Here is an 11,639-nt window from a genome sequence, read left to right on the forward strand (position 1 = left end):
AAGTCTCAAAAACCCAAAAGAAATCATTAGAAAGCAAAGGAAAAAATGGAAATGTAAAAAGACCTAAAAGGTAACACCAGATAGTAGTTTACAAAGAACAAGAGAGATGGAGAGAAAAGAAGGGGTTATATGAAAAATGGAGCACATACACCATAGGCAGCGCACATCTGTCAAATAGTCTTACTCACTCATTGACAGATATGTGTTGCATGTGATGTATACAATTCATTTTTCATTTAACCCATCTTTTTCTCTTTCTCTCTTACTTTATCTTTAGAAACTAGTATCTGACGTTACTTTTTAGGTCTTTCTGCACTTCCATTTTTCCCTTTACTCTCTGGTGATTTCTTTTGGGTTTTTGAGACTTAAAACCTGGTTTCAAAATTGTAGTGCTCTTCTTATTCTTTGTGTGCTATGAAAAATGAAAATGGTTTCCCTGGCTCGTGCTTCTGTTTTGAGGAGGAATGCAACAAAAGACTTCTTGAAGTTAGAAAAGAGCTGCTTGAACAACCCCCCATCTTCTAATGAGGAGCTTCTAGAGAAACTTGATGCGAGAGCCTTTTTTTTTTTTCCTCAACGTCATAAGCCTCGTATAAGTGGTAAGTTGACAAATTACCAACATATCAATTACCTTTTTTCTTGAGTTTTAAGTGTCTTTAGTATAATTTAATAACCTAAACTAACTTAAATTGGTGAATTTCAGAACTTGGAGCTAAAGAAGTCAAGCAATCAAGTATTGATAAAAAATGATGAAAAAAGATGAAAGTTGGAGCAAAAGACTTCTTGAAGTTTGATATTATCATAACAACAGTGTATGAGAGATGCAGTGGAGTAAAGAAATATATGGGAATATTTTTGTGAAGATAGCCATTTTGGAGGATATTGCTAATGAACCCTTCAATGGCAAATAAAGAGGATTTAACTAAAGTTGATTCAAAGAAGGAGATAGAAATACGAAGTTTTTTCATTCGTATGTGAAAGGCATGAGGAAACCGATGATTAACAAAATTCAGACAGAGCGGGAGATACAATACGTTCCACTCAAAACATAGGAGAGAAAGCAGTTAATGTTATAGAACAATTTAAAGAGGGTCAATGATATAAAGATCAAGCAATGCTCGAAAGAAGTATAACCACAAAATAGAATATCAAAATGACAAGAGCGCCTACAGAGGAAGGAGTTAAGAAAGCAGTGTTCAGCTTGAATAAAGTGAACACCTGTGGGCGTAATGGATTTTCAGGAAAAAAAAATTCAAACATGTTGGGAGATTATAAAGAAAGATATATGGCTGATGGAGATGGTTATTTTCTGTGGTGGTGAAATACCAATATATTTCTCACACGAATGTAGTTCTAATTCCGGAGAAAGTCAGTAAATTTTCAGATTTATGACCTATCAGCTTAAACTCCTTTGCTAATAAGATTTGTCAAAGGTACTGCATGAAAGAATAATCCGCGTTCTGCCTAAATCAGTCGGGGTTTATGGAAGGAAGAAGTATTGTTGAAATTGTTTTACAAGGGCAAGAGATAATTAGAGACATAAACAAGAGGAATGAATACCATAATGTTGTGGTGAAGTTGGACATGATTGAAGCGTGTGATAGGGTGTCAGGGATATTTTTTATTCAAGTTATGAGAAGATTTTGGTTTGATGAGAGGATTATTTATATGGTGTGGAGATTAATATCTAATAACTGGTACTCTGTGTTAATTAATGGCCAGTCTTTTGGTTTTATCAATCTTCTTGGGATTGAAGCAAGGTAATCCCCTCTCCCCCACTTTATTCACCATAGCGGCAGAGGTATGTATTAGCCAGAAGTCTCAACAGGCTAAATGAGGATTCAGAATTCAAGAGATTTGGATGCCTAAATGGAGTAGAGAGATTAATCATTTGTCTTATGCGGATGATACAATCCTTTTTTGTTCATGGCATAAGAGGTCAATGAAAAAAATGATGAAAATTCTACGGAGATTTGAATATGTGCCAGGGCAGTTCATAAACCTGAACAAAAGCTATGTATATCTGCATGAAAAGGTTTCTTCTTCTATTTGTCAGAGGATTAAAAGAACTACTGGAGTCTCACAAGGTGTCTTTCTTTTTACGTATCTTGGATGCCCAATTTTTATGGGAGGAAAAAGAAGTCATATTTTGAAGACCTAATAAAGAAAGTTGCCAAAAGAGTGATGGGATTGAATAATCGACTTTTGACTTATGGGGGAATGTATGTTTTAATAGCTCATATTTTACAATCAATGCTTATTTATCTTATGTCTACTATGAATCCTCCTAAGGGAGTAATAAATCAGATTCATAAGATTATGGCAAAGTTTTTTTTGGGTCACATAGGAGTAAAAGGGAAACACTAGATTGCCTGGGAAATAATGTGCTTACCAAAATTAGAGGGTTTTAGATCGATGCATGACATATCAGATGCTCTATTTGATAAATTATGATGGATATTAAAAACATCCACTAATTCTTTGTGGAGTGAATTTATGTGGAACAAATATTGTAAAAAAATGGCATCCAATAATGTCTCAAAGATATGGGGCATCTCATGTATAGAGAAAGATGATTGGACAAAAACAAGGGGCTTGGTACTATGTGGAAGAAAATAAAAGGGGGGATGAGGAGTTGGAGGTGAAAAATCTAATTATAGAAGATCAGTGGGATAGGAGGAAACTCCAACAGTATATTTCAGAAGAAATGACTGATCACATTGTGAGTTCTATCTCTCTGATAATGAATACAAGAGATCAGGATAAACCTTGGTGGATGGGAAACTCAAAGGGTTCTTTTTCAGTTAAATCAGCTTGGGATTTAATGAGAAAGAAAAAGGATAAGGAGGAAACATATGATATGATTTGGATGAAAAGCTTGCCTTTTAAGATTCCTTTTTTTTTATGAAGGGCGTGGAAAGGGAGGATTGCCACAGATGACAATTTAAGGAGAATGAGAATGAACATTGTCTCCAGTGTTGGTGTTATGAGACACAACAAATGGAAACAATGTCAAATCTTTTTCTAACATCTAACATTTCCCGAAAGCTTTGGAAGTATTTTTCTTCATGAGCAGGTTTGGACACAAAAGGCAGAAATTTGATGCAAATCTTTAGATGTGGAAGCTCCTACAAAACTCAAACATATTTTTAGAGCTATGCCAACTCTTATTATGTGGAATTTGTTGATGAAAAGGAACCATATCAAGCATGGAAGCCAATCCACATTTGAAGAGTTGGTACAACAAGTGGAAAGAGCATTCAATTAATGGTGATGGTTAACAATTTAGAGTTCAAAACAACTGGGAAATCTTGGCCTGAAATGGTGAAAATAATAGGAGCTTATAAGCCAGGGATTTACTACCAGATTGTACAATGGAAGCTACCGGAGGAAGATCAATTGAAGTGTAATACAGATGGTGCGAGTAAAGGAAATCCAGGGGAGAGTGCGTATGGTTTATGCATAAGAAACAAAACTGGAGTCCTCATTTATGCACAAGCAGACGGAATTGGTATTGCTACGAATATAGAAGCGGAGGCAAGAGCAATACAAGAGGCCTTAAGGTTTAGTGCAATGAATAGTTTACAAAACATGGTTATTAAAACTGATTCACTCACTCTAAAGAACATTATACAACAGACACGGAGAGCACCATGGGAAATTACAGAAATCATGGATAAATAATCAGATAAGTACAACAACAATATGTTACAATTCAATATATTTTCAAGGAGGGCAATCAAATGACGGATTATTTAGCTAATCTAGCTATCATTAGCACATACAAAAAGGAATTTAGAGAGTTTATGGAATTACCAACAGTAGGAAAGCGCATCATTGATATTGACAAAGCAAAGATGCCATCCATTAGGATAAAAACAAAATAGATAAAACCACATGACAAATCAGAATCAGGTTCTTAATCTGGAAGGGAAGGGGTGCAACAGAGAACACCCACATGGGGGGGGGGGGGGGGGGGGGGGGGGGTCATTACAGCTACATTAACAAACTCTTACTAATCTACATTAGCACGCAAAAACTTTCACCAAACAGGCAGGGGTAAAACATCATCTCTAACAAGAAAGCATGGAGGTCAGCTCAAAACCAAAGTAAAAGTGTGCTTGAAGCACAAATTCAACTCGAACAGTTCAAAGGAGGGAAAGAAAAGAAAGCAGGGTCAGATCTAAAGGGGGGAAAGTGCAATTCTAAAGAAGAAGAGGAGGAACCTGTGTTCATATTGCACACTCCGGATAGCTACCTCCAAGATTTCCACACACTGATGGACTTCACAGTACTTCACAAACAAAAGCAACCACAGATTAAATATCAATAAATGGAAAATAAGGCAAAAGAAATGAAGGAAGAAGAGTTACCTTTTAGTAGTGAATGCTCTTGTGTTAGCTGCAGAAAGTGGAGGAAGGGTGGAGCAAGAAGGAACCAAACCCATAGGAGAAGACGGCGAAGTTGGAGGATCTAACGACCGCCGGACGGGAGCATATGGACGACAAGGATAAAAGGAAAGTGAGAATGAGGCGGAAGTTTATAGGTTTACTTTCTGGGCTGGATTAGATATTTTCTTGCCTTTTATTTCTTATTGGGGCCGTTTGGCCTGACCTATTTTGCTTATCAATTAATAAAATGGCCACGGGCCCAACAAAAATTTGCGAGGATATGATCAGAAGTACTGATAATTTCTATGATATTGTTGTTCCTACGATATTTAATTGTAAATTATTTGATCTTTCTTGTACGGATTTGAATTGTAGATTTATTTTTTTATTGCTGAAGTTGTTAAAACGGAGCATTTAGTATCCTTTATATATTATGGTATTTTAATTGTAGGTTTTGATATATAATCAAAACAAATGTTACAATCCATTACAAATCAAATTTTATATATTTACCACCATTTATGGATAATATTGATCTGAAAATCAATGCTAAATAATAATGTACACAAATTTTAATTAATTTGGTTGTACAAAATTATTGGTAAATTCTTGATTAAACTATGGTGTATATCTTGGTTTAAATTATGTATTTTGTATCATAGTGCACTTTACACCAAAGTTTAATCATAATGTATACCGTCATCTAGTAAAATTGATAATATAAGATATTTGGTGTTTTTTTGGTAAGGTTATGATGTATATCTTGATGACCTTATTTTATTAATCATATTGAACTTGACACCATAGTTTAACCATAATATGCACCATTTTGTATATGAATTTTCTTTTGGTGATATAAAAAGGCTTAACTATTTATTTCGGATATGACTGTTAAAACTTTTGTTTGGTATCTTTTTTAATTTGTATGTATTTTGGTATAATTTTTTGATATGTTGGTGTTGCTTTGTAAAACAACGCCATAGATACAATACTTTGTAATTTAATTTTTTTACGAATGAAATTTTTATCAACATTAATGATCTTTTCATATATATTGGTCTGGTTTTTCATTAATTTGATGATAATAATTGGTAGATAGTTGATGGAATTATGGTGTAAGATAGTTTATAGTTGGAACATATAACAAAATCAATTTTACAACGTGTGATTTTTAATTGGTGTGAAATTTGATTATTTTTTTAGGGTAAGTTATTCATTGTGGTTAAAAATTAAACAATTGTACAGCAAACTTAACCCACATTGGACACCACTTAATATACTCAACTTTTAAATATAAAACGATAAAACAATGTTTTAAGTGTAATAGTTTAAAATATGTATGAAATTTGATTACATTTTGGGGTAAGTTATTCGTTATGATTAAAAAAAATAGACACCAATATTAAATTTTTTTTAACTAAAATATATCAAGTCGAAGAGAAAAGTAAAAAGAGATTTGTCCAAAAGAATTGAAACGGAATTAAAGAGAAAGAGAGGAGGAGAGAAATATTTTTTCAAAAAATAAGAGAGAGAGAAAAGGACGGAATTGAAGAGAGAGAGAAATCTTTTTTCCAAAAAAATAAGAGAATGAAAAAAGGACGGAATTGAAGAGAGAAAGAGAGAAAAATGGTTATGGTTACATAGTTGGTATATATGTTCGTATGTTAAATGGTTGCAAAATTGTTAAAAATATCATATGATCCTTTAATGTTACTATGAGGTATTTAATGATATAAAAATATAAAATTACCTAATAACATTAAAATATGTTATATTTAAATTAAAACAATATCTAATTATATACCAAATTTAAATATGTTAGTGGACTACTTAATCACACAAGGTCAAGGAAGGTCTTTTTATTTTCAGAGAAAAAAACTTTCTATAAATACCAAATCAAATAGGTTTATCACATTATTCTCGAAAAAATTAAAGTTCTCAGGTTTTCTTTCTTTAACAACAACACCAGACCACATCAAATTGTACGTTTTCTTATATTACAATTTTATGCACCTTTTTATTATTTGCTAAGTAATTATTTATGTATTAGTAAGAGTTTTGTTTTCTGTGCGATTAAAACTTTTATGATCTAATTTTTATCAATGTTTAAGTCTTATAGTTATAGCGTTGATGCATAAATTAAATAACCTGGTAATCCATCCGGTTGATTTCCCTTATAGTTATTATCTCAGAAACCCTACTTCTTAATTATTATTATTTTACAAAAGTGATTTTTTGATATAATAATTCAACAGTATAATATTCATCCCATTCTGGAAGGTGGAAGGGATAGAATAAAATATTGTGATATGTTATTTCGATCCCTATAATAATAAATAAGAAATTGTAAGAGGTATAGCTTGATATTTTATGAAACGTTACATTATTATGACATCTTGTTTGGATAGTTGTTTAATTTACACATAGTTTCATAATGTGTATCATATTGGGGAGAGGTGATTAGATCGGATATGTGGCACATCCAGATTATTGAAGACATGACCTTAGATAGGAGGGTACTATCAGTAATAAGGTTGAAGGTTAGTAGACATGGGTTCGAGGGTTTAGCCATTTTCTTTTAGTGTCATAGTTTTGATTCCACCATCACTTGTTATTGATTGTGTTTAGATTATCACATTATTTTGTGGTTGTTGCTGTTTCCTTATTAGATGTTGTGTTTCTCAGTTGTTGTTTTTCCTTTATGTTATACTCGAGTCAAGTTTCCTCAAGAAACAATCTTCTTACCTCCACGAGGTAGGGGTATTTCACTTGTTGTTGTTGTTGTTGTATGGTTTTGATGATTACAATGTTTGATTTTTCTTCAGAAACATATAAAGAGCTCGATGTTGTACGTGAGCTACAATGGGGGATGAAATTGATGACATTGAATTCGCGCGACATATGCTGAGATTAAAGAGAGATAACAAGAAAGTCGAAGAGAAAAGCAGAGGAATGAAACAAGTAAAGAACAATCAAACATGTAGTAATATGTCAATTTTTCCAGAAAGTATTGTATTTCAATTCCTAATAAGGATTCCAGCGCGATACATTTACAAGAATTTCATGCCTGTTTGCAAATCATGGAAAGAAATGTTCTCACAGAGATCCTTCGCTGAGCTAAATTTCGCGGAATCAAAAACAGAGTTTCTACTGATACAGGCAGCATCATCAGCAAGGCATATGAAAACAAAGCTGTTAGAGATTGGAAAAGATCTTGAATGTGAATCGTGTGATCTTGGAATCAATCAATTAGGTCAGGTTCGATCTAGTTGTGATGGATTTCTACTGATAAACAACCCCGGGGACGATAAGGAGCTACAAGTAATAAATCCAACGACAAAGATTTGCATTACTATTCCAAAATGCCCTTCAGGTTGCCATCATAAAGATTATGGTTGTAGTTCCACAATTGGATTTGACTCGTGGACGAAGCAGTTTAAAGTGGTGCACGTTGTTACAGATTCCTATGGTTTCGAAATATTCAATTTGAATGGTGCTAATGATGAATCACATTGGAAACGAATTCCTGGTCCGTGGGCAGATGCAGATGATGTATCTGAGAGGCCATTTAATCCACTCAATTTTCGTTGGAAGAATCCAGTGTCAATCAACGGGCGTATTCTGCATTGGTATGTTGATTCAAGTGAGTATATCATTTCAATGCAAGTAAACGAGGCGAAACTCAGTAGAACTAATTTACCTGAAGAATTGATTCAAAGGGCCAGATATGAATTGGTGGAGTTGGGTGGATTTCTTTCTATTGTCTATTATGATTCCGATACAAGAATGGATGTCTGGAATTTGGAAGAGGAATGTTGGTACAAGAAACATAGTATCATGGCAAAGTCGATAAAGTATATATCTCCAAATAATGTGAAATCATCGAGTAAATACGAGACATCAATGCCAGATATTGGGAGACTTGTTCTAGTTGATGGATTATGTCCAAAGAATGTGAAATCGTCAAGTAAATACGAGATATCAATGCCAGATATTGGGAAACTTGTTCCAGTTGCTGGAGTTAGAAATGGTGAAGTGTTGATTCTTAAGCACAAGAACTCGAATTTATATGTGTATGACATGAACACGAGGGTGATGAAGAAAGTTAGCATCAACATGAAGAACATAGGAAATTTTGTATCATATAAAGATAGCCTTTTTACTTTTTAGTATGATTTTTTGCTTATAGACTAATGTTTCTGTTTGAGTTGTTGTTTTCCACTGTGGAGTACTTGTTATGTATGGAAAACATAATACATTATAGATAGATAGTTCTATGGAACATGATTCCTAAACAAGCATGTTGGATGCTACCAAAAGTATGCAAACAACATATTCAGTGTAAGGTAACGAATAGGATATAAAGTAGAATGTACGTAGATTTTATTGTTATCTTTGTGAGATTGAGAGATTATTTACATTAGACTTCTCAAAATACCTAAAGTATGTCATTCCCAATAAGAAAATGTATTTTAAAATTGCTAGGACAACATCCACTCCTAAGTGGTAATTGAAAGGTTCAATAAAATAATTAAAATAAATATCGTATTATTGATTGATTCAACATTTAATGGCGACTAATGTTGCCATTAAAACGTACTAATAAGTGGCAACTATTATAGGTATTCGCGGCAACTAGTGTTGCCACTAAAACATATTATTAGTGGCAACTATTATAGGTATTGGCGGCAACTAAGGTTGCCACTAAAAACACACAATTAGTGGCGACTTCTATATATATTGGCGGCGACTAGTGTTGTCACTAAAATATACTATAAGTGGCGACTATTATATGTATTCGCGGCGACTAGAGATGTCACTAAAACATATTATTAGTGGCGACATTTATAGATATTGGCGGCGAGTAGAGATGTCACTAAAATATATTATTAGTGGCGACTTTTAGGTATTGGCGGCGACTAGTGTTGTCACTATAAGATATTATTAGTGGCGACTGTTATATGTATTCGCGGCGACTTTTGTTGCTACTAAAACATACTATTAGTGGCGACTATTATAGGTATTGGCGGCGACTTCTGTTGCCACTAAAACAACTATTAGTGGCAAATATTATATGTATTCGCGGCGACTAGAGTTGTCACAAAAAGATACTATTAGTGGCGACTACTTTAGGTATTGGCGGCGACTTTTGTTGCCACTAAAAGATATTATTAGTGGCGACTATATTATGTATTGGCGGCGACTTTTGTTGCCACTAAAACTAACTATTAGTGGCGACTGTTATATGTATTCGCGGCGACTTTGTTGCCACTAAAACATACTATTAGTGACGAATATTATATGTATTCGCGGCGACTATTGTTGTCACTAAAAGATACTATTAGTGGCGACTACTTTAGGTATTGGCGGCGACTTTTGCACTAAAAGATATTATTAGTGGCGACTATATTATTTATTGGCGATGACTTTTGTTGCCACTAAAACAACTATTAGTGGCGTATATTATATGTATTCGCGGCGACTTTTGTTGCCCTAAAACATACTAGTGGCAACTATTATAGGTATTGGAGGCGGCTAGTGTTGCCACTAAGCATACTATTAGTGGCGACTTTTATTAGTATTGGCGGCGACTTTTGTTGGCACTAAAACATTCTATTAGTGGCGACTATTATATGTATTCGCAGCGACTAGAGTTGTCACTAAAACATAGATATTAGCCGCGGTTAGTGTTGCTCTAAAACATACTATTAGTGGGACTAATAATAAAAAAATGTTCAAATTAGTTGAGTAAACTTTGTAAGTGAAATATGAATTATTAAATTTCTGTTTTGGTTATAAAACAAAGGCATAATACATAAATGTACCATTTAATTTGGTCTCAATCATATCTTTGCCTTCTAACTTTGGATCTGTATAATTATACACTTAATTTATGAAAAAATTGAACAAGTAGTTACCTATATCAAAAAATTACATGTCTAATTTGGTAAAAATATTTGGCATATCTCATGTCTTTAATTTAATATCATAAAGATTCAAAAATTCATTACTTTTTACAATTTCAGGTAAATATTCATTATTTTCTTAAATTATGGACAAACAAATTAAAACGGATGAATACAAAACCTTAGTTACCATCTCTATAAAGCACTATTTTGAACTAAGAAATGACAAATAAATCCAAATTCGAAATTCGCAGATGACATTCACAATGTTCTCAGATCAAGATCTGTATCACTACAGCCTCCTCTCTCTCTTCCTCATCGGACCACCCACCTTCCTCGCCTGTCAATTCCTCACCGCCCCTTATGGAAAACACCGCCGCTCCGGTTGGGGACCCACCATTTCACCACCTTTAGCTTGGTTTCTAATGGAAAGCCCTACTTTATGGCTCACACTTATCCTCTTCCCCTTCGGCAAAAATCACAACAATCCATTATCATATATCCTCATTTCTCCTTACCTTTTCCACTACACAAATCGGACAATATTTTACCCTTTAAAACTCTACTTCAACTCAAAGGGTGGGTCGCCGGCGAGTGGTTTTCCCGTGAGTATTGCGTTTTTGGCTTTTGTGTTTAATCTGTTGAATGCTTATGTACAAGCTAGATGGGTTTCTCACTATGCTGAGTATGATTCTGATGAGTGGTTTTGGGTCCGATTTGCCGGCGGGATGGTGGTTTTTGCCGGTGGGATGGCGGTGAATGTTTGGGCCGATGAGGTGTTAGTGGGCCTGAAGAGTGAAGGAGGTGGATATAAGATACCGAAAGGTGGGCTTTTTGAATATGTGAGCTGTCCAAATTATTTGGGGGAGATAGTGGAGTGGTTGGGCTGGGCTTTGATGACTGGGTCTTGGGCCGGGTTTGGGTTTTTTCTGTATACTTTTGCTAATTTAGCTCCTAGAGCTAGGTTTAATCATGAATGGTATTTGCAGAAATTTGGAGAAGATTATCCTAGGAAAAGAAAAGCTGTTATACCATTTTTGTATTGAGTTTTGATTTTGATTATGCAATGTAATGGTTTCTATTAATGGTGGTTACTTATTATTTATGGACTATATGTGATTTCCCTTTAATTAGAGTTAGAGTTCTAAATCTTTGTTAAGTCTAATTATTTCGGATAACGCTTGCATTCTAAACCCTCGGTATTAGTGCGGCTGCTTGCACAAAGTTAGCTTGATGTAGAAAGTCGATTTGAGTCTCACTTGAGTATAGCTATTGTATAGGGGCTTGCTACTTTGAGTATAGGGGCTTGCTACTAGAGCTATACTACTTTGAGTATAGGGGC

General features: G+C 34.2%; 2 protein-coding genes across 2 annotated transcripts in view; one reads left to right on the forward strand and one right to left on the reverse strand.

Annotated features, from left to right (window-relative positions):
- Positions 1-11,639, reverse strand: part of LOC125840350 (AT-rich interactive domain-containing protein 2-like) — a 165,851-nt gene that overhangs the window by 37,880 nt on the left and 116,332 nt on the right. The gene's annotated exons all lie outside the window — the stretch shown is intronic.
- LOC125840360 (steroid 5-alpha-reductase DET2) lies at positions 10,520-11,372 on the forward strand. The gene has a single exon (XM_049519325.1). The coding sequence runs from the start codon at positions 10,552-10,554 to the stop codon at positions 11,341-11,343; it is 792 nt and encodes a 263-aa protein (XP_049375282.1). The 5' UTR covers positions 10,520-10,551; the 3' UTR covers positions 11,344-11,372.

This window comes from Solanum verrucosum, unplaced genomic scaffold, assembly GCF_900185275.1.
Source record: "Solanum verrucosum unplaced genomic scaffold, falcon-dt-bn FXZP01000137.1, whole genome shotgun sequence".
Taxonomy (NCBI): domain Eukaryota; kingdom Viridiplantae; phylum Streptophyta; class Magnoliopsida; order Solanales; family Solanaceae; genus Solanum; species Solanum verrucosum.